The sequence below is a fragment of the Protomyctophum bolini genome (genome assembly GCF_963924005.1).
Source record: "Protomyctophum bolini genome assembly, chromosome: 15".
Lineage (NCBI taxonomy): Eukaryota > Metazoa > Chordata > Actinopteri > Myctophiformes > Myctophidae > Protomyctophum > Protomyctophum bolini.
Window position 1 is genome coordinate 3,499,516 of NC_137876.1, and position 23,203 is coordinate 3,522,718.

General features: G+C 44.1%; 2 protein-coding genes across 2 annotated transcripts in view; one reads left to right on the forward strand and one right to left on the reverse strand.

Annotated features, from left to right (window-relative positions):
* The window catches only part of LOC308329129 (transcription regulator protein BACH2-like), a gene marked incomplete at both ends in the record, with an annotated part of 22,468 nt that extends 14,037 nt beyond the window's left edge, over positions 1 to 8,431 (forward strand). Inside the window, 2 exons of the mRNA XM_080783336.1 lie at positions 6,399 to 6,605; positions 7,886 to 8,431. Coding sequence (XP_080639462.1) covers positions 6,399 to 6,605; positions 7,886 to 8,431 — 753 coding nt within the window. The remainder of the gene's footprint in view (positions 1 to 6,398; positions 6,606 to 7,885) is intronic.
* Positions 8,432 to 18,663: 10,232 nt separating this feature from the next.
* LOC308329130 (gap junction alpha-4 protein-like) lies at positions 18,664 to 21,895 on the reverse strand (the record flags this gene model as incomplete). The annotated part of the gene is made up of 3 exons (XM_080783337.1): positions 18,664 to 18,705; positions 19,826 to 20,947; positions 21,653 to 21,895. 3 exons carry the CDS (start codon positions 21,893 to 21,895, stop codon positions 18,664 to 18,666), a joined length of 1,407 nt encoding a protein of 468 aa, XP_080639463.1.
* Between the last annotated feature and the right edge of the window lie 1,308 nt (positions 21,896 to 23,203).

Genomic DNA, 23,203 nt, shown 5'->3' on the forward strand with positions numbered 1-23,203 from the left:
AACAAATGCCAAGTTGAAAAAACAAGTTTTCAGCTTGCTCTTAAAAACATCAAGCCCCTTTAATGTGCAGTGGTAGGGTGTTCCACAACTTGGGGCCATAGACCCAGAAAGCGGCCTCACCGGTGTTCCTATGTTGAGCTTTTGGTAATTTTAAAAGAAGAGTGGATGAAGACCCTTTGTCAGCTTGTCATAGAGCCCGTTTTAACCCGTCTGTCTGTGTCCCTTTCGTGCCCATATTGTATGTACTGTATGTACCCGTTGGAACGCCCTACCAACAGTCATTAAGACATCCCGAATCCCTTGACTCCTTCAAAACCGCTCTCAAAGGGCACCTACAGACAGCTGCAATTCGAAACTGGCCCCCGTAAAAATCGGAACCCCCCCCCCCCACCCACCCACCCCTTTTTCCCCTCACTGTATATGTTTCTTTTCCCTTTTTGCTTCCTTTATGATGAATTCCTGTTCTGTTCTTTGACTATATAGAAGTGTCTATTTGTACAGTACGTCTCTAAATGTTTTGATGAATTGAACACGGTGGACCCTGTTGTAAACAAGTGCAATGCTTAATCGGGACGTCCACTCACAGTTAACAGTCTTTGTATTGAGTTCGTGCTTAACATGTACTGTAATTCAGCAAACTGTTCATAAATATTTCAATCAATCAATCAATAACGTACCTCATGCTAATTCACAGCATCCCTAACGTACCTCATGCTAATTCACAGCAGCTCTACCGTACATACAGGAAACGAGAGAGAGAAGGAGAGAAAGAGAGAGAGTCACAGGGATTACAAAAGGAGAGAGAAATGGGGTGGAAGGAACAACGAGAGAGAGAGAGAGAGAGAGAGAGAGAGAGAGAGAGAGAGAGAGAGAGAGAGAGAGAGAGAGAGAGAGAGAGAGAGAGACTTGGAGGATTTACGACTGTCTGAGAGCTCACTCAGTTATTCTAACCTTATTATATGACGGGTAGGAGTCGCTACGCTAAATATAGACATATCGAGAGAGAGAGAGAGAGAGAGAGAGAGAGAGAGACGGGGAGGGTGGACCGGTGGAGATGGGGGGGGGAACGTGAGAGAAAGACAGACACACGCACGCACGCACGCACACAACGAGCAGACGGAGGAAGAAACAAATGAACGGAGCCACACGCAGAGAGAGGTGGAAAGATGGAGGGATGAGAGAGAGACATAGGAAGCCATAGAGCGCCAAGTCCTGACGTCACTCGCTCGTCCCCTCGATTCCCCCCCTGGTTCACGGAAGTAATTTCTCTATGGAGAATAAAATGGGCTCGTCTTAAAATCGTTTCATGTATAAGCGTTGTGGTCCAAAAATACACAAGCTGTCTCTGCCTGTTATTGTCAGGGAGGTGTCTCTGTATCTGTATGAGTCAGTCACTCATATATGATACAGTCTGTTTCTATAGCGAAAATGAAACTAATTCAGCAGCAGTAACATTAGCATTTTCTCTCAGTCAGTTGATTCTTCATATCCATGTGAGTGAAGCGGCCGGGATGACATGTTTATTTTTCAAACACAGTTCTTATATGAGGCGATCTAAAATCCCCCCTATGGGGATTAGAATGCGAATAAAAAGTACATGAACACGTGGATTTATAGCGCCCTCTACAGATATAGACGTCAGACGTTGGTGCTCTAGTCTATACAGGGGAGAACGATGGAGGGATGAGAGAGAGACAGGAGGCTCTCCTCTCCTCTCTATACAGGGGAGAAAGATGGAGAGATTAGAGAGAGACAGGAGGCTCTCCTCTCCTCTCTATACAGGGGAGAAAGATGGAGGGATGAGAGAGAGACAGGAGGCTCTCCTCTCCTCTCTATACAGGGGAGAAAGATGGAGGGATGAGAGAGAGATAGGAGGCTCTCCTCTCTATACAGGGGAGAAAGATGGAGAGATGAGAGAGAGATAGGAGGCTCTCCTCTCTATACAGGGGAGAAAGATGGAGGGATGAGAGAGAGACAGGAGGCTCTCCTCTCCTCTCTATACAGGGGAGAAAGATGGAGAGATGAGAGAGAGATAGGAGGCTCTCCTCTCTATACAGGGGAGAAAGATGGAGAGATGAGAGAGAGATAGGAGGCTCTCCTCTCTATACAGGGGAGAAAGATGGAGAGATGAGAGAGAGACAGGAGGCTCTCCTCTCTATACAGGGGAGAAAGATGGAGAGATGAGAGAGAGATAGGAGGCTCTCCTCTCTATACAGGGGAGAAAGATGGAGAGATGAGAGAGAGACAGGAGGCTCTCCTCTATACAGGGGAGAAAGATGGAGAGATTAGAGAGAGACAGGAGGCTCTCCTCTCCTCTCTATACAGGGGAGAAAGATGGAGAGATGAGAGAGAGACAGGAGGCTCTCCTCTCTATACAGGGGAGAAAGATGGAGAGATGAGAGAGAGACAGGAGGCTCTCCTCTCTATACAGGGGAGAAAGATGGAGAGATGAGAGAGAGACAGGAGGCTCTCCTCTCCTCTCTATACAGGGGAGAAAGATGGAGAGATGAGAGAGAGACAGGAGGCTCTCCTCTCCTCTCTATACAGGGGAGAAAGATGGAGAGATGAGAGAGAGACAGGAGGCTCTCCTCTCTATACAGGGGAGAAAGATGGAGAGATGAGAGAGAGATAGGAGGCTCTCCTCTCCTCTCTATACAGGGGAGAAAGATGGAGGGATGAGAGAGAGACAGGAGGCTCTCCTCTCTATACAGGGGAGAAAGATGGAGAGATGAGAGAGAGACAGGAGGCTCTCCTCTCCTCTATACAGGGGAGAAAGATGGAGAGATGAGAGAGAGACAGACAGGAGGCTCTCCTCTCTATACAGGGGAGAAAGATGGAGAGATGAGAGAGAGACAGGAGGCTGTCCTCTCTATACAGGGGAGAAATATGGAGAGATTAGAGAGAGAGATAGGAGGCTCTCCTCTCCTCTCTATACAGGGCAGAAAGATGGAGAGATGAGAGAGAGATAGGAGGCTCTCCTCTCCTCTCTATACAGGGGAGAAAGATGGAGAGATGAGAGAGAGATAGGAGGCTCTCCTCTCCTCTCTATACAGGGGAGAAAGATGGAGGGATGAGAGAGAGACAGGAGGCTCTCCTCTCTATACAGGGGAGAAAGATGGAGAGATGAGAGAGAGATAGGAGGCTCTCCTCTCTATACAGGGGAGAAAGATGGAGAGATGAGAGAGAGACAGGAGGCTCTCCTCTATACAGGGGAGAAAGATGGAGAGATGAGAGAGAGACAGGAGGCTCTCCTCTCTATACAGGGGAGAAAGATGGAGGGATGAGAGAGAGACAGGAGGCTCTCCTCTCTATACAGGGGAGAAAGATGGAGAGATTAGAGAGAGACAGGAGGCTCTCCTCTCTATACAGGGGAGAAAGATGGAGAGATTAGAGAGAGACAGGAGGCTCTCCTCTCTATACAGGGGAGAAAGATGGAGGGATGAGAGAGAGACAGGAGGCTCTCCTCTCCTCTCTATACAGGGGAGAAAGATGGAGAGATGAGAGAGAGACAGGAGGCTCTCCTCTCCTCTCTATACAGGGGAGAAAGATGGAGAGATGAGAGAGAGATAGGAGGCTCTCCTCTCCTCTCTATACAGGGCAGAAAGATGGAGAGATGAGAGAGAGATAGGAGGCTCTCCTCTCCTCTCTATACAGGGGAGAAAGATGGAGAGATGAGAGAGAGAGACAGGAGGCTCTCCTCTCTATACAGGGGAGAAAGATGGAGAGATTAGAGAGAGACAGGAGGCTCTCCTCTCTATACAGGGGAGAAAGATGGAGAGATGAGAGAGAGACAGGAGGCTGTCCTCTCTATACAGGGGAGAAAGATGGAGAGATTAGAGAGAGAGATAGGAGGCTCTCCTCTCCTCTCTATACAGGGGAGAAAGATGGAGGGATGAGAGAGAGACAGGAGGCTCTCCTCTCCTCTCTATACAGGGGAGAAAGATGGAGGGATGAGAGAGAGACAGGAGGCTCTCCTCTCCTCTCTATACAGGGGAGAAAGATGGAGGGATGAGAGAGAGATAGGAGGCTCTCCTCTCTATACAGGGGAGAAAGATGGAGAGATGAGAGAGACAGGAGGCTCTCCTCTCCTCTCTATACAGGGGAGAAAGATGGAGAGATGAGAGAGACAGGAGGCTCTCCTCTCCTCTCTCTCCTCCCCTCCTTGGCAGAGTGAATGACTTCACTTCCTGTAGTGTAGACAGACAACAAGGTGCCATTCACCCTGATTGATTGATTGAATGATTGATTGATTGATTGATTGAACATAGTGTTCACAGTTTGTAGAATGTGTACAGTTCAAACGAAAGTACAGGTCAATACAAAATCTATCACGAGGATAAAACCAGAACAAGCACTAAGACGTTTTCAATTAATCCGACTAACAGCCCACACAGGAATACACAATAATGTTTTCCACAAAGCCGGATGCACCATATGGTGGAAAACCCCACTTTTTTTTGTACCTAAAAAAAAAAAGGACTACTAATTGATTAATGTCAACTTTCATTGTTTTAACGGAGACATCACCTCATGTATTACAAGCAAGTTTAATCTTAATTAATGCCATGCATGATTGCTTGATTGATTGAAGCATTTATTAACAGTTTTATGAGTATACAATTCACAAACTCAATACAAAGACTGTTACTGTGCACGACACACTGATGAAGCATGACACTTGTTTACAACAGGGTCCACCATATTCAATTCATCAGAACATTTAGAGACTTACAAATGTACTCAATGATTTACCTCATCCACCCCCTGATGAGCATAGTGAAAATAACACATCTGCCTTATTGTATTCTGCCTGTTTGGAATGACTGCCTTTCTTTCACATGTTCTCTGTAAACTAAGCCATGCATTTGTAGCTGATAGGCTGGTTTATAGTGACACCTAGTGGGCATGGGGACACACTGTCCATTCAGTAACATCAGTCTCACCAACACCAGTGTAATTGTATTAGCATTCCTGTCACTATAAGTCATTCAAAGCATGTTAAATGTAATGCAATCTACAGAATAGGGAACTACTGAACGGTGTCATACTTCTTATGATTTGTTTTATTTCTTTTTGTTATTATTATTATTATATATTATTTGAGGGGCTAGCCCATCCTATTATACAGGTTTAATATTTGTTTTCAGTTCAATGTTTGTTTTGTAAACGCCCCAAAAAATGGGACATTTTGGTAAAATGTACGTGCCTCATTACGTCATATTATCTCTTTAATGTTAATGTCGTATAATGTTTATGTTGGCACAGTTTGTTTCACATCACCATTACATCACCTAATCATCAATCAATTTTTAAAGCTTCATTTGAGCATTTTAGATAGTATTTTAGTATAGTATTGATTTGTTTGCTTCTGGTTTTGTGGTTTCGGTTCATACTTTGGCCGCAGAAATGACTTAAATGATTGTATCTGAATCTATATAATCAATCAACCTTATCTTGTCTTATGTCACCTTAGTTATCAGTGGGTGAATTCATACACTAAAATACAATGGATTCTAGTGTTGAACAGTGTTTGGTCAGCAAATGTGCTTTTTGAAAGTGTAAAACATTTTCTTAACCCATTCAGGACGGGAACTATTGATGCTATTGAAAAATAGCAGATCTGCTATTTGTTTTTTAAATCATGAAAATGTACCGCAAATCTTTGAATATATATTCTTTCAGAGCGAGCGTTTTTTTAACTCAAATCTTTGCTTCTGATAGGGTCCCTGGAACAACATATTTTCAGATGGGGGTATACACAGCAAAATACAGATAATTCTGGGGGTCCTTGACGTGAAAAAGGTTGAGCACCACAGAAACATAGGTTTTTCAGAAAACTTTTAGCATTTCTGTACTGTTACTTTTACTTCTACTCCCCACTACATTTCAGAGGCAAATATTGTACTTTTACTAACTTTAGTTACTTTGTAGATTTTGATTATTATTACAAAAAATGTACCACTTCAGCCCTATATATACATTTCGGTCAGCAAGTGTATATAAATTAACCCTTCAAGCTCCTGCATTTAAGCACTGGTTAAATGAAATGACTAGTACACTTCATCTTGAGAGAATAAGGTATTTCCTGAGAAACAGGGAGAGACAGTTTGATAAGGTTTGGCTGCCCCTTGTCCATTACCTGAGTAGAAACGATTAATAGACAGGATACCATTGATATGGTTGACTGTACGCCATTTTCTTTTCAGATGTTTTCCATGAGCTTTCTATCATCTTATTATATAGTATGCAGTGTCACTGAGCAGTATGGGTGGGAGGGTTAAGGGATTTCTTTCTCTTTTTGTCTTTATTTTTATTTTTTATTTCATTTTGTTTCATAAAAAAAAGTATTTCATATGATAACAAAAAAAAATTTAACCCTTCATGCTCTCGACCCCCAGGTGAAGCTGCCCTTCCCGGTGGACCAGATCACCAACCTGCCGCGCAACGACTTCCAGATCCTCATCAAGATGCACAAGCTGACCTCAGAGCAGCTGGAGTTCATCCACGACATCCGGCGGCGCAGCAAGAACCGCATCGCCGCGCAGCGCTGCCGCAAGCGCAAGCTGGACTGCATCCAAAACCTGGAGGTGGAGATCCGCAAACTGGTAGGATGGATGTGTCACACATCATGGCACGGACGCGACGCAACGCACGCACGCACACAACGCAAGCATGCACGCATGCACACATTCACAACACGTGCACACACACAATTCAATTCAATTCAATTCAAAGGGCTTTATTGGCATGAGTAAACATACGTTTACATTGCCAAAGCAGAAAGAACAATACAACAATACAGCAATACAATCAAAACAAAAATTATGTACATTTGAAGGTCAGAATCTTCAATAGATCAATTTCTGTGTACCAAGATCACTCAATGCAGGTATAGTGCAGGAATATACACAATGATTAGTCTTTAGCGTGGTTGTGTTCCATTTGATATCCTTCTCCTATCACAGCAACTCACAAATCTTGCTGCTGTGTTTGCACATTGTTGTACTTCGCCCGGCAGATATGGGAGTTTTTTGTCATTGGTCATGTTTTCACACGCATGAATGAACGCAAAATCAAACTTAAAACACGCAAATTAAGTATTAATTCAGTATTTTAGCCGTGACGTGAGCGCCCCCCTCCAGAGATACTTCCGGGTCCTACTTTTGTGTGGCTTTTGTGTCCCCATAGAGTTATACTGTGACACTCCGTCGGACTAAATCTGAGACGAAAACAACCCACGAAAGTCTCATTTTACCGCTTTCCTCGCAAAAACAAAGCTACTGCTCTCCTAAATCTGGCTGTGACGGGCCGTCTGCCCCACACTGGATACTATCGCCTTTTTATTTCATTGTGTCAACTGAACTAAGTCACTAAAAACGCCGGGACAACGCTCCACACGTCCCAAACTCTTCTCCCTTCTGGCTCCAAAACTGTGGAATGCACTTCCCATTGCAGTCAGAACTGCAGCATCACTCCCAATCTTCCGCCGTAGTCTGAAAACCCACCTTTTCAGACTCCATCATGGCCCATAGCACTTACCCCACCCCCTTAGATAGCATTTGATACAGACTTATAGCATGTTATGTAGACAGCACTATAATTGCATTGTATGTAGTCATAGTACAGATGTATAGCATAGTAGTATAGATGTATAGTTCACATGTATAGTTTCATTATATAGATATTCCACTGTTACTTTCATGATAAATGTTTTATCTGATGTATTCCCATGCTTTTTTGTTCTTGCTTAATGTAAGTCGCTCTGGATTAAGAGCGTCTGCTAATTGGCTAAATTGTAAATTGTAAGTCCTCATTAATTGCAAACCAGATTCAACATACTCAACATTCTAAATATTGTACTGAGCAAAATGGATTCCAAAAACAGGTGCACGAGAAGGAGAAGCTGCTGAGCGAGCGCAACCAGCTGAAGGTCTGCATGAGCGACCTGTGGCAGAACCTGTCCTACCTGTCCCAGGAGGTGTGCCGGGAGGTGCAGGGCAGCCAGGACACCAAGGGGGGAAACAGCGCCTCCGCCGCCCTCGCCGCCCAACTACAACAACAACATCACCCGGCGGCCGCCCTCCTTCGCCACGGCGGCCTAGTGCCGTCGCGACCACCGCCCGTCGTCTCCGCCAGCATCGACCTCACGTCCAACCCGGGGTCGCCCGCGCTCGCGTCCCAGTCCGAGGAGGAAGAAGAAGAGGAAGAAGAGGAGGAGGGTTCCGACGTCGTCGGTGGCGGCTATGCCGCGGCGGGTCGTGGCCAGGGGCGGGAGGAGGAGGAGGAGGAGGAGGAGGAGGCGCCCGGTCGCGGTCAGAGGAACCGGGAGTCGAACGTGGACACATGTAGCCCCACCGTAACGGTGGATTTCTGCCAGGAGATGACTGAGAAATGCACAACGGACGAACAGAAGATGGAAGAATGCACTTAACGCCGGTTCATAAAAAAGGTGGCTTTTTTTTCTTGTCTTGTCCCAGAAACACATAACTTCCTCTACCTTTGATATTTTGAAGTACATTTGTGTATAGTTGTGGTTTTTTTGTTTTTGTTGTTTTTTATGTAATGGACGACACTAGAGTTGTCTTATCAGCAATATACTGTTCAACAGGTATTTTTTGGACTGGTTACAATAATAGCACTGGCAGCTCTCTCTCTCTCTCTCTCTCTCTCTCTGTCTCTCTCTCGTTGTCTTTTTCTATCTCTCTCTATCTTCTCTGCTTCGCTCCCACCTTCGCACCACGGGAGGTTAAACTCAGGAATTCTCAGAATGTTCACCATAATGTCCGTGTTAAAAATGTACATGCACTTTGCTTTACAGTCCTGGTTGGCGCTCGAGACATAATTACTTATTTTCTCCCACGTTTAATCGAATCTAATCTCATGGCACTTAATCGTTCCTAATATGTGTACAAATTCAAAAGTACAAAGTGATGTACATTTTAAAGAACCTATCGAATAGGTTCTTGTTGTTTCATTTGAATTAACGTTTTCTCTCTTTTTTTTAAGTGGTAATTTATTATCCAGTGACCACACAGGACTTTAAGGTAAAATGTTACCAAAGGTAATGTATTTGTAAAATTGTACATTAAGAAGAAATCATCGGACAAACTCTCATTATGCAACGTTTCCTTTGTCGGACTTTCACCCCCCCCCCCCTTGTGCAAAGACGGCGGGCTTGTTACCAGTGGTGGGAAAAGTACTCAATTGTTTTACTTAAGTAAAAGTACCAATACTGCAATTTAGAACTACTCCTTTACAAGTAAAAGTACGGAATTGAAAATGTACTTGAGTAAAAGTGCAAAAGTATCGGCATCAAAATGTACTTAAAGTACTAAAAGTAAAAGTAACTCATATTGCAGAATGTCCCACTTCACGAGTTCAAAATGTGTACAAAGTCTATTGAAAATGGCAGATATACAAGCTCACAATCCGTCGCGTTGCGACGCATTGCGAGCTTGTAGATCGGCTATTTTCAAACGGCCAAAAATGTATTGGGTTGAAGTGGTTATAATGTATGTTTTCTAATCAAAATCTAAAATCGCCAAAGTAACTAGTAACTAAAGTTTTCAAATGATCGTAGTGGAGTAAAAGTAAAAGTTTTGGCTCTTGAGATGTAGTGGAGTAGAAGTAAGAAGTACTGGAAATTGGAAATACTCAAGTAAAGCACAAATACCTCAAAATTGTACTTAAGTACAGTACTTAAGTAAAAGTATTCAGTTACTTTCCACCACTGCTTGTTACACATTCCTCTTCTTGCCTTCTCCACGTCTGCGTTTGGAGAAAGAGTGACATGGAGACGGATACACTGTAAAACATCACTCCTCTGCTAGAACCTTGTGCAGCTACCTGGCCCTGATAATGTATGCGTACCTGTAGCTACCTGGCCCTGATAATGCGTACCTGTAGCTACCTGGCCCTGATAATGCCTACCTGTAGCTACCTGGCCTACCACGAGTCACGGTTCTGCCCAAAGTTCAGCATCACTTTAAAAGGTGACATCACTTTAAAAGGTGACATCACTTTAAAAGGTGACGGCACTGCCCTGGATCCTCCAAGAGGGTGTAAGGTACAGCAATGACTAATATTGACGTTGGCACTTAAAAAAACAAAAACTCCCCAACAGTACAGTACTTTGCGAATCAAACCCAGGTCTCCAGATATCGTTGTCGGGGGATCTATACTTAATGATTACTTCTGCGAATCTCGCATCGTGCTCATTTTGTGAGCCGCTAATTTATTGTCTTTTAATGTAGTTAAGAATCTAGTGTTTGTACTTTATTATAGCTAGGTATTTCGCCACTACTGTCGTATTGTACATACGCCAAATAATCCTGTTTAAAGTATTTGGTATATGGGGGGTGTAAAAGACGCCTGAATATTTCATCTTATGAGATTGTCGATTGTGTAATTTTATTTGCACACAAAAAGGAAACAAAGGCAAAAAAAGAAGAGAAAGAGAAAAAAAAAACTATTTCCTATTCGCAACTCAGTATTTGTGATTTGTTCCATGATCTGAAATTCAGAGCCGTGTGTAAACGAAAACAAAACAAAAATCTGCAGTGGTGAGATATTGATGGAGGGAGATGCCAAATCTGTGCGCTGACCCGAGAGGCCATTTGGAAAAGCACGTGTCACGGACAGACCGGTCCCTGTCTAGCGCAGTGGTTCTCAACCTCTGGGTCGGGACCCCACAGTGAGGGGACCCAAGTTCAAAGGTTGAGAGGCTCTGGTCTCTAGTGTGCTGATCAAATTCATTCCGGGGCATTTGTTTTGGTCGACCCCTCATGGTGGCATTTTTGGCTTCCTTTTTAAACCATCGGTCTCAAACGAGGGTTGGTTTTATAGTCAAGAAGCTTCATCTTCAGTTTTCACGTCAAGTTGGTGGAATTTCAAAAGGCCTAATCATTTGGACACCAGAGATTATTATACATACATTTTGTTGCTGTCAAAAAAAAAAAAAATTGTATTCCAGAATATATTTGGGACCACTTACCACTTAAGCCCTGTTTTATATACTTCACTGTATTACTGTGTTGCGCGGTGAAAATACAGCCTATCTACTGTACAAGCACACGTACATGTCGCGACGTGATGCTTTGTACGCTACAGTAGATAGGCTGAATTTTTTTTCCATTTTTTGGAAAATTCTTGCCTAATAATGGCATGTCCGAAATAGGGAACACAATGTTTCAAAGTGGTTAACCACTCAAAACATTTATAGCACTTGGTTTTTTACAGAAATGTGTTTGTAATAGGGCAGATTTGACAAGATTATGTGTTGTTTTTAAGGGGGGGATCGGTTCTGGAGTTATACCACAAAAACTGACTTTAGTCCACTGAACTTGAAGCATAATGGTGACCCTTCCTTCTGCCCTCAACATGGCTGCACTCTCAGCATATAGCCAGTGGTGGACAGTATACTTAAGTACTTCATTTTTAAGTATCTGTACTTCACTTGAGTATTTGTATCTTATGGATTCTTATGGACTCACTTTCACTATTATTTATAATTTTTTGAAACATTTCTCAAAAATGTTAGGGGGGGGGGGTGGAGAGATAGGCTATCGTATCCACACTTTTCCTGGGCTGTGTGTGCTCCAGTTCCTGTTGATTTCATTGGATATCATTGGTCATCTGACCAGTTTCATTGGCTTTTATTGGATCAAATCGACAGGAACTGAAGCACACACAGCCCAGGAAAAGTGTGGATATAAAAAGAAAATACTTTGTAATTTGTACTTTTGAAGTATTTCTTTGAATCCTCCAGTACTATACTGTATGTGCAGTACTAGTACTAGTACCTGACTGGACAACTTTCACTTGTAGTTGAGTCCGAGTGATATTTGATCCAGGCGTATCTTATACTGTATACTCTGTCTCGAGTACATATACTTTGTCCACCACTGAGCATATTGCATACCAATATATACCAATGACTAAGCTCCACCGAATGTACCGAAGGCTCAGAGTACACTGAAGAACATTCATAATCAGCTGATTTTTGTATTTTTTATTAATAACTATGAACATTTTAACTTATTTATTTTCACTTTGTTGTTGTTGTTGTTGGGGGTTAATTAATTGGGGGCTTTGGTTCAGGGAAAGGGGTGTAGATTCTAAAAGTGTTTAGGCGATTATCTGCCCGTTCCTGGCATCGGTTCTTGTGTTTCGGTAACGGTTGTTTTTGTTTAATTATTATTATTATTATTGACTGATTGATTGAGAGATTACATGTCTTAATGTGTTTCAAGTCACACATGTCCTTATAGACGATAACTTATGCGAGGGTTTAAACGTAAAAGGGGGCGCGAGTATGTTTACAACAAATTGTATGCAACGTGTTTTTTGTTTTGTTTTCTAGAGATATTCTAGACATGACCTAATTTGAGTAGAAAAGGTTTTTGTTCTGTTTTTCTTCTGACAATTTGTGACAAATTTGAACATATTGTGCAGCTCCAATGCTTTGCCTTCGTGGTGTCAGAGGCCAAACTACTCAGTAAGGCAGTGGTTTTCAAACCTTTTCATAACGAGGTCCATACACGGACCACCAATTGATGAGATTTAACCTCTCAGACACAAAACTAAAGAATATTTAATGATAAGTAGGCCTACCACAGACGAAAGTCCACATTTCATTCTGACCCCTCCACGAAAAGGCCTCGTTGCCCTGACCCCTTATCTATCATTTATACATTATGGATAAATAGTGTGGACTTGGATAGTTTTTTCGTCTGTGGCATTCATTACAGATCTATAAGGGTCCATTTGGTTACCAACTGTCCATCATTTAGCTGGGGGACCAGCTGGAACCCCCTCAAAGACCACTGGTGGTCCCCGGACCACTGGTTGAAAACCACTGCAGTAATGGGAACGAAAGGAGGGATTACAAATGTACAACAGACGCAAACAAAGCAAATAGGGCTGGGCGGTATATCTACTTCAAATCAATATCACAACCATTTCAAAATTAGCTTCAATTACAATTAATGTACGATAATTTAGCAGAAATATCTGTCTAAATAATGATACATTCATGAAAATAGCAGATTGGGAGCTTGTAGACCGGCAATTTGTTTCTCAATAATGCAGGGCATAAGTTTCTAATCAGACTAATCGTTTTACTCGATTATAAAAAACAAAATCGATTGATGTCCATTCTCACATTTTTTTTTTTATAAAGACTGCATCTCGATTTATTCGATTCACTTACATACAAGAATTATGTCAGTTATTGGTTCTTAAATGTCAGTTTCGATATATTTTGGGTTAATTGCCCAGCCCTACTATAACGCGTGTGTCAGACTAAAACCAAGTGACATTTTGTGTAGCTATAGAGTTTGTCACATCACACAAACTTTGATCCGGTTTCATTCAAAAATGACTTAACCATTTGGAACAAGAACAACTCATTGCTTAATATTTGATGTTGTTTAACCCTATATGTACTTTGGCGTATGACAATTAAAATACCAGCCAATCTACAAGCTCACAACACGTCGCTATGTAAATGTTGTGATCTTATAGATTGGCTATATTCGCAATTTATGAGACATTTTGGAAAATTGTGAAAAGTTTGGAAATATGCCTAAAAGAGGCACACCAGGGTTAAAAGCGGTTAAGTTATTAACTATTAAATCATGAGTTACCCACCCTCTCTAGTCAAAGACATTAGCTCATGAAAAAGAAACATTTAAATGGTGTCATGGTTTTAAATATTGAGGTATGAACTTTCAGGTAACAAAATGTAATGCTAAAAATGGATGCCCCTAGTCAAAAAAATCATACAGGATTGTGCTTTTTTTTTTTTTTTTACAATTTTTAACTAGGGGCATAACGTTTCAGAATAAAACTCATTTAGTAATACAAAATATATGACCACTGAAATGATCTTTTAACTCAGTGGTTCCCAAAATAATTATGTTTTTTTCTTCCCAAATCAAACCTATACCTAATAGTAAAAAATATCAAATCAATAAGCTTCTAGCCTCGGGAACCCCAGACGTTTCTATTTCCAGGGGTTCCAGGGTCTTTTTATTTATATTATCACTTATTTCTTTTAAATAGGGATTGATGTATTTTCATTTTATTTTTGTACGTTTGGGTCCTGACGGAGACACTTTAATGTCTCTATTGGGGTCTCGAGCCGAACATGTTTGGGAACCACTGTTTGAAATGGCTGAGGTTTCATACATTGTTCTGTTTACATTGTGCGGGGGGGGGGGGGGGGTGGGGGGGTCGGGATACTGCACTCCACAGCTCAGACGACAGTGCAGCTCATAGGTTAAATCCCAGGTCATGTGATGTACACACACACACACACGTCAGGGGTTTGTTAAACAAACGGCCGGTTCGTCGGGGGTTCCGGGGGGGGGGGGGGGGGGGGGGTACCACCACCACCGCCACGGGTCTGTAAACCCTTGAGAGCGTATATGGGTCCGTGTTGATTTTGTCGACTAAAAACTATGACGAAAAATGTTCGTCATACCTGTAATGTTCACAGAGGAAAACTAAATGGGAACTATACATGAAAACTGAACTACGATGACTAAAACTAAGACTAAATATATAATTGGCAATTTCGTCAACAAATAAAAACGACGCTAAAACGTTAGGAAGGGAACTAGTGCACAAGAGATCCGGGAATACATCATTTTACACCTGGTTGCTCGGATCAGCAAGTGTAAAATCAGTCGTTATGACGGCGTCAAGGCCCGCCAAAATACATTTTAGTCGACTAAATCAACTTGTACATTTAGTCGTCTAAAACTAGACTAAACTAAAACATTCCAGGTGACTAAAATGGGACCGGAACGAGATGAAAACTATTCAAGAGACTTAAAAAGTTAAAATCAAAAAATTTGGTGTCAAAATCAACACTGATGCGGATGTGTGTACACTCAGTGATACATGAACACTGATACGGATGTACACACATGTACACATCCCTCCCATCTGCACAGTGCAGATGGAGGGATGTGTCCCCCCAGAGATGAAAGCGTCAAATAGGGGGTGGTCTGTAGCCTATAATAATGCATATCAAACTGGGGGTATAATCCTTGGAATACAAAAAAAAAAAAAAAGTTTGTGAAATCACTGAATTTATATGCTGGACAATAATACTTTTTTGTATAGTTAACTCTGAGAGTGTACAGGTCCATTTGGGATCCATTTACAGTACACACACTCTCCGAGTTAATAATTACAGACCCATAGAGGTCCATTTTTTCTGGGAACCCCGTGGCTGTCCTTCCTTCCTGGACCCCCAAACGCTCATGAGAAGCGGATCGTTGTGAACCACATTTTTCTAAAGGAGAGCAGACTCTTTTTTTTAAAAACACACATATCTACCTGGACAATTCAGCATACCTCTTCGTTTTGTTTTTTATTTTTATTTTTTTGGGTAAGGACTGTATTATAGTTGACATTTTTCCAGTGGTTGTCGTTTATAACTTTTTACATGGACAAAGTGGTTATTATTATCATTGTATTTGTAGATCTTTTTTCTGGTGAGCCATCTTTTTTATTTTTAACGTGTCCCTCTTTTGGATTACCTTTACATGACTGTTATCGGCAGGTTCAACTCTTTTTATTTTTATTTTTTATTTTTACATTTGAATGTTTCGAATTGCCTGTTTTTTATTATTATTATTATTTTGTACATATTGTGCAAACATGTCGTGTTTCCGTTCATTTGATATGCAAATGTTTGAAAGAAAAAGATTTAAGAAAAAAAAAAATCGACACTTTGTCTAGGCAAGAATTCTGTTAAAATTAAAAACAAAAAGCATGAGACAATTCTACAGCAAGTTTTTTTTTTTTTTTTGTCATCCATTTACAAAATGTTTGAAGCATTTAATTTGAATATAATAAGAAATTAACGTATAGTTCCACCACCACATTAATTCTTCAATTACTATTTACTACAAATACAGAATTCCTATACAAGTCTTAGAACCAGTAAGACGCGCAAACGCGGGAAGCGAACGCAGCTGAGACCCTGCAGATCATGTCTGTCTGTCTGTCTGTGTGTCTGTGTGTCTGTCCCGCTGTTACTGTATATGTGGACCTGGCCCCTTTTGTGCCCATATATGGAGCTGAGTGATTGCTGATGCAACACACTCCATATTTGGACGTATAGCGGGACAGACACACACACACAGACAGACAGACAGACACACAGACAGACATGATCTGCTAGGTCTCATAGTAAGTGCTCACTGCGTTCGCAAAAAGAGCACTTAAACCCCAGCGTCTGTATTCTGGGGAGAAAAGAAACGTTGCTGGAAATAGCCGATCGTCTTAAGCTCACAACGCGCCCTAGTGTGGCCTTTTAGACCTGAGGACGCATCTGTGCATCTGTTTAGCTTAGAAGCTCATTATAGCACGGCACTCAGAGCTCGTAGACCTGCTATTCTTTTTTTTTTTTAATCATGAAAATGTGACGCAAATCTTTGAATACATTCCTTCAAACGCTTTTAACTCAAGATGGGTGTCGGCGGCCAAATACAGATAATTCTGTGGGTCCATGGACATGAAATAGTTTGAGCACCGCTAATATAGAAACTTCAAACATAGGTTTTTTTTTATTCAGAAAAATGTCGTGATTTTACATCATGACATGACATTTTTGTAGAATCTGGTCTCAGGTCTAAATGGGTTAATGTACTTACTGTAAGGTGAAAACACTGAAGATACACTAGTATAGAGCTCTGAGAGACTCCACTTTATTCAGATTCCGAAGTAGCAAACAATACACAGAACACAACACAATAAAAATAACTCTGCACCATAAAAACAGGTGCAATCTTGAAAATACATTCATAATACAAAATATACAAATCCATTTAAGACATTAAAAAATACAGAGAAATAAAAACACCAAACAAGACATCCCCTTAAATGATGTCAGCTAATTCAAATTACAATTGGGGTAATTGATCAGGTGTCTCACCACTCAGCGACGTATGGGGTTTTACAGTAAGTGCATATTTATTCATGTACACGTGATTTCATGCAGCCAATCGTCAATGACATCACATAGCAAGGTTTCCACCGGATCCGAGCACCACCATTGTCATTCATCATTATAAAATTATTTCAAAAAAGTATAAAACACGTGAAAAAAGAAATCGTATAGCTACAGTACTAGTCTATAAGTTATCTTACATTGTGCACAAAGTTTGTGAGATTAGCTCCGCGCCCACACACACACACACACACAGACACACACACACACACACACACACACACACAGACGCCTGAACCTCTTTAGAGAGCTTAGCCTCCTGCAGAGCCACGATATACAAATTATATTTCTACAGTTCCAAAAGTCGCAGCATCTTCATTCCTGTAATCCATAGGAACAAAATGTTCTGGAAAAAAGATCCAGCGTTCATCCAAAAAACCTCCAACAGAACATTCTCTCCACGTCTATAAATCACACAGTTGTCCCCAATTTTTTTCAAAAAACGTCGTGGCCGTTTGAAGGTGCTTGTGGATCCAAAATGTATTGACATTATGAGGATGGACAGTGTCCCGTACGTCCCCTGCCCCGGTCAATGGCTCTGCCATGTGATGTGTTGCGGGGCAGATCAATGCTTTTGGCTGTATCACTGATACTGTGTCAACGGCAGCATTCTCTGTGAAACACTCTCATTTCATGGACCTCCAGGGCCTGCATGCGTTCACACATATCAGACCAACGTGCTCCGTTCCGCCGCGCCTCAATGCTTTTCCAATGGAAGTCACATTGGTTTGACCAAACACTTGTGTTCGATGGGGGGAGGGCAATCAAACACAAAGTGTTTGGTCAAACCACGTGACTTCCATTGGAACAGCATTGAGTGGGCCATGAAACACGTACAGACAGAGTTCGTTTGATAAGGCCTCATTCACACCCAAGACACACTTGTGTCCTGTGCATGGCTCGTCTCTCCTAATCCAGGGCGCTCTCCGTGGTTCTGAACTGATCGATCGATATACTAGCGCTTCATTCTGCTCCTCATCCGTCTCTCCCGCAAAATATGAACTCTTTTTGGATCATATATCGTATAAATTAAAACGATCGCAATGTAAGCTAGCAATGTATTTAGCTAATTGTTTCTGGGTCGTGGGTTTCAGAGTAAAAGCGGCCATAGTAGCTCTGGCACACCAGAGCTCCTATTTTGAAGAACTTCCGGCACAGATTGTGTTGTTAATGGCCGCCCCAATGCATTTGGGGGGGGGGGGGGGGGCACAACACAGCCATCAAACAAAAGTGTTTGGACAAGACAGCCGTCTCAATAGTGTGAATGAGGGCTATGTGTGTACAGGGCCTGAGACACCAACGCCTGCCCCAATAGGAGCCCTGAAGGTCTCTTTGTGCTCAGTCGGGTCCCCCAGAGGTGCTTCTCTGCAGCTGGACCAGAACCACCACAGTCCTCTGGACCTGCAGAACCACAGGCCCAGAACCCAGGTCTGTGGCTTTGCCACGCTGGTCTTGAAGTTCTTCAATCGCTTATCCGTAGTCGGGTCGCGGGGGCAACAGCTCCACCAGAGTGCTCCAGACTTCCCTCTCCTCCAGAGCAACATTAGTGACTTCCTCCTGGGGGGGATTCCGAGACGTTCCAAGGCCAGTGAGTCGATGTGTTTCCTCCAACTCTACCAACCAACTCCAACCTCTTCTCATGACTTCTTCATTATGGAGGAGATGTCCATGATGACACTCTGAAATCAACAACAACAACACAGAATATAATGTTGAGTCTAACAACGTTTCAAGGACACCCCCATAACTCACAACATGCACAAAATGTACTTCCGGAACTAGCTTTGGACTGTGCAGCACTATCAGATGTCCGGAATGCTAAGCGATCATTGTTTATTTTAATAACTAAGTCAAATGAAGCTCTAATCAAGCCCAAAATATCGCATTTTACGCAGCGATGCATGCACGATCGACTGTGCACGCGCGGATTTCGGCCAGGATTTTGGCAAGATTATATCGGCCGTTAGCCAAACAAGCTAAAAGTTGCTACATTTTGTTATGTTAAGCTCCCGATTACAGGGGATTAAACGATTGCGTCAATTACGTCAGTGGCCATAAGGGATATTTATTGATTCATTACGTCAATTAACGGCACTGGCCATAAGCCAGTGCCGTTAATTGGAGCTGTTATGCCACTGCCACTGAAGGGCATCTTCTCACTTATCTGGTGAGAACATTTGCTGGACGGGACATTTGACTGACCTGGACAGGTCAGTCAATGCTGCCAATTCATCCTGTTTGAACTCATCTCTCTCTCCCTGTAATTAACCTCTCTTCTCTCCCACTAATTCTATTCAAATAATTATATAATCAACTAGTAATATGTACAAATGTACCTTGAACATTTAACTTGAATCCTATCATTATATTGTCAGAGGTCATTCGAAAACCCTTATTTATCCTCAAGGTTCAAGGATCTTTATTATTTGTCTCCCGAGGAAGACATTTGAAGCCCACCACACACCGGCTGCTTCCGCCACACGGCACCGCGCGGCGGACACAGCCGCCTCCATTATTTTCAATGAACCTATCGCACACCGTCTCCGCCGCGTCGCGTCGCCTGGCGCGCCGATAGAACACAGTTCTATTTTCCAGGCGGCGCCGCGCGGCAACGCGTCGCGCCGCAGACGGTGTGTGATGGGCTTGTCTTAGACAAAGGGCCCGCATGCCAGCCTAGCCCTTATGTCCATGTTGCCACAGTGCAGCGCCAATATCCTAAAGGCATTCTCCGGGCTGTATTTTGCGTGTCTTAAGCACCAGGTGAAGGAAACAATGTTGTAGTGTATATATTATATTCACCATGGACATCCTGCGGCCTGCGGGGGGCGCTGTGGTGTGCGTGGTGTCCCCGTTCAGCGAGCCCAGCTCGGCGGAGCCCTCGGAGCCGTGGCGGGAGTCTCCGCTGCAGGAGGAGCCTCTGCTCATGATGGACAGCATGCTCTCGCACGTCGCTCTGACCTGCAGGAAGCTGCTCTTCCTCCTGGCGTCGGGGAAGACGGGGAGACCGGCGCCACTCGCCACTGAGCAGCGCTGCTGCTGGGTCGTCTCCCCTGAGGGCCGAGGGCCCGGCGGCGCGGAGTGAGCCGAGCTGAGACTCGACGACGCTTCCTCGCGCTGCTGCAGGTCACAGGGTTTGACCTCTACGGGGCTACGATGACGATGAGGAGGCCTGGCGTTCGGCGTTGGAGTCACTTTGGGGCCCGTTTGAGTCGCGGTCGTCGAGCCGCGCTGCTGCCGCGATGACATGCGGCTCGACGCGCAGAGGAGGCGCGGCGCGATGAACGGCGCGATGAGCGGCTCCAGCGGCTCGCTCATCAGACGCACGAGGCGCGCCTCGTCCTCGAGGCACGCCTCCTCCTCCCCGCCGCCGCCCAGCGTCCGGCGGATCTTCCGGGCGCCCAGGTGCGCGATCTCCAGCGCATTGAGGAGCAGCGACACGCCGGCGATGGCCACCATGAAGGCCATGAAGATGGTCTTCTCGGTGGGCCGCGAGACGAAGCAGTCCACCACGTTGGGGCACGGCGGCCGGCCGCAGCGGTACAGCGGCTCCACGCGCACGCCGAAGAGCGCGCACTGCCCCAGGACGAAGCACACCTCCACCACGGAGCGCGTCAGGATGTGGAGCACGTAGGTGCGGAGCAGCGAGCCCCGCAGCGGCGCGCTCTTCACGTGCCGCCGCGAGGAGAAGGCGGAGTCGCGCAGCCGCCGCAGCTCGGTCTCCACCTTCTGCCAGCGCTCCTCCTCCGCCTCCGTGGGCGCCCACGCCGCGGCCGCCAGTGCCGCGGCCGCCGCGCCGTCCTCCGTCTCGCCCACCACCTCGCGGAGGCGCGCGCGGTGCCGGCACCGCCCCTTCTCCAGGACGCGGATGCGGTAGAGCACGTGGCCGATGTAGATGAGCGAAGGCGCCGACACGAACACCACCTGGAGGATGATTATAGGGATGGGAATTATATCCATGGACGCATTAACCTGATTTAGACCCGCCAGGACCATTCTATACAAATGTCTGAAAAACCTCATGTTTTCTATATCAGTGGTTCTCCATATTTCATGTCAAGGACCCCCAAAAATGTAATTGTCCGCTGACCCCCCCATCTGAAAAGATGTTGATAAATGGTAAATGGTAAAATGGCGCCTTTATCCAAGGCGCTTTACAGAGATTGTGCACACACACACACACACACACACACACATTCATACTCTGATGCCAGTGGAAACCATGCAAGGCACCGACCAGCACATCAGGAGCAATTATAGGGGTTCAGTGTCTCTTGCTCAAGGACACTTCCACACTAACTCTGGGGGAGCCCACAGGGTTCGAACTGGCGACCTTGCGGTTACCATCCGTCCACTCTATACCCCATAGCCACTGCCGCCCGTGCCGGTTCCAGGGACCCCCCCCCCCCCCCCCCCCCCCAACCAGAAGCTAAGATTTGAGTTAAAACGTTCACTCTGTAACAATATATATTCAAAGATTTGCGCCACACGATATTTCAAAAAAATAGCAGACCTCATAGCGCACTCGGTGCCGCGCTTTGAGCTTGTAGATCTGCTATTTCTTTCAACAGCTAAAGCACAACATAATGCTTTATATAAAATGTGTTAATATAAACAACATCCCCTAACCTGGAGCATCCAGAAGCGGACGAGGGACATGGGGAAGGCGCGGTCGTAGCACACGGCCTTGCAGCCGGGCTGCTCCGTGTTGCAGACGAACTGGGCCTGCTCGTCCTGCCACACGTCCTCGGCCGCCACGGCCAGCACCAGCATGCGGAAGATGAACAGGACGCTCAGCCAGATCTTGCCCACCACGGTGGAGTGGGCGTGGACCTCGTCCAGGATGCTGGCCAGCAGGTGCCAGTCGCCCATGGTCAGTGAGCGGGTCGGGGCCGGGCGGGGCTGCCGGGACTCTTCACTCTTGCCACCGCCACATGCCTTCCGGTCTGCGAAAGAAACGCATATACGCACGCGAGCACGTGAACTACCTGTGTACCTCTCTACTGCCACCATCTGGCGGAGTCAGGAGTCACAACTCAACGTCTATCCGTTCAACTCACAAATACACAACGCCCTCAATCTTAAAGGTATAGTCAGTGATTTCACTTAATTCAAATATCACTTGTTTTTTTGTTTTGTTGTGATAATCCTCTCTACTATAGAGTGTGCTGACCATATAAGGAGTTCCTCCCTGTCCCCAGTTAACCCCTGGGGGTAAAAAAAACCTTAGGTTTCCTTTTTGGTTCTCTATCCTGATTGGATGAAAGCTTGGGTCCCAAGGCAAAAACGAAACCTAAGGTTTTTTGAGTGAAATCACTGAATATACCTTGCAAAATGGTAATCAACATCCATGGCAGCTGCTAAAGATGTCCTTTATTTTCATGTCACCCAATTCACCCTTTGTCAATTAAGTCCCGCCCCCGTGGTTCTGCCCCTCTTCGCACCCATTGGTTGACGTTTTGTGGTAATTGGACAAAAATCCTTTCTCTCTCCAATTCAAAAACACAGTGGAACCAGGGGGCGGAACCAGGCAGAAAGAGCCTGCTGGTTAGTCAGTCAGGGGCCAATCAGAAGGCTGACAAAAATGGTGAATTGGTTACAGTAGCAGATTCCTATACTGTTCAATTCACGTGAATCAGTTTCAGTGATGGTGATATGGAGCCCAGAAATAGAACATTGGTCTTCTCTCGCTGGTTGATGCAGTAATACTGTACCAATTTAAAAAAACTGAGTTTGAAAAGTGCACCATTCTACGTCTAATCAATCAATCCATAAACATGTCAACTGTGCATTACACAAGTTAGTTTCAATGTCACAGTTTTCCACATTTGCAACAGCAATTTGCCTCAAAAGCAGGGAATCATAGCTTCAAAGCTTATAGAGTAATGTCTTGCAGAGAAACAGCGAGTTGAGAAAACAGGCCTGAAAGGTTCACTTCTGTGGACACATATATTACACCTAGCTATTATATATGTTTAAGCATTTATTTCATATTTATGTCAATTTCAGCTCTGACACTTATTTCAGACTCTTCACATCTAGTACTGTAATTCTGTAAAGCACTTTGAGCTGCATTTCATGTCATGAAAGGTGCTATACAAATAAAGTTTTATTATTATTATTATTATTATTATTAGTATGTGAAGAGTCTGCCTGTGCTATTAACTCATTTTGGATAAA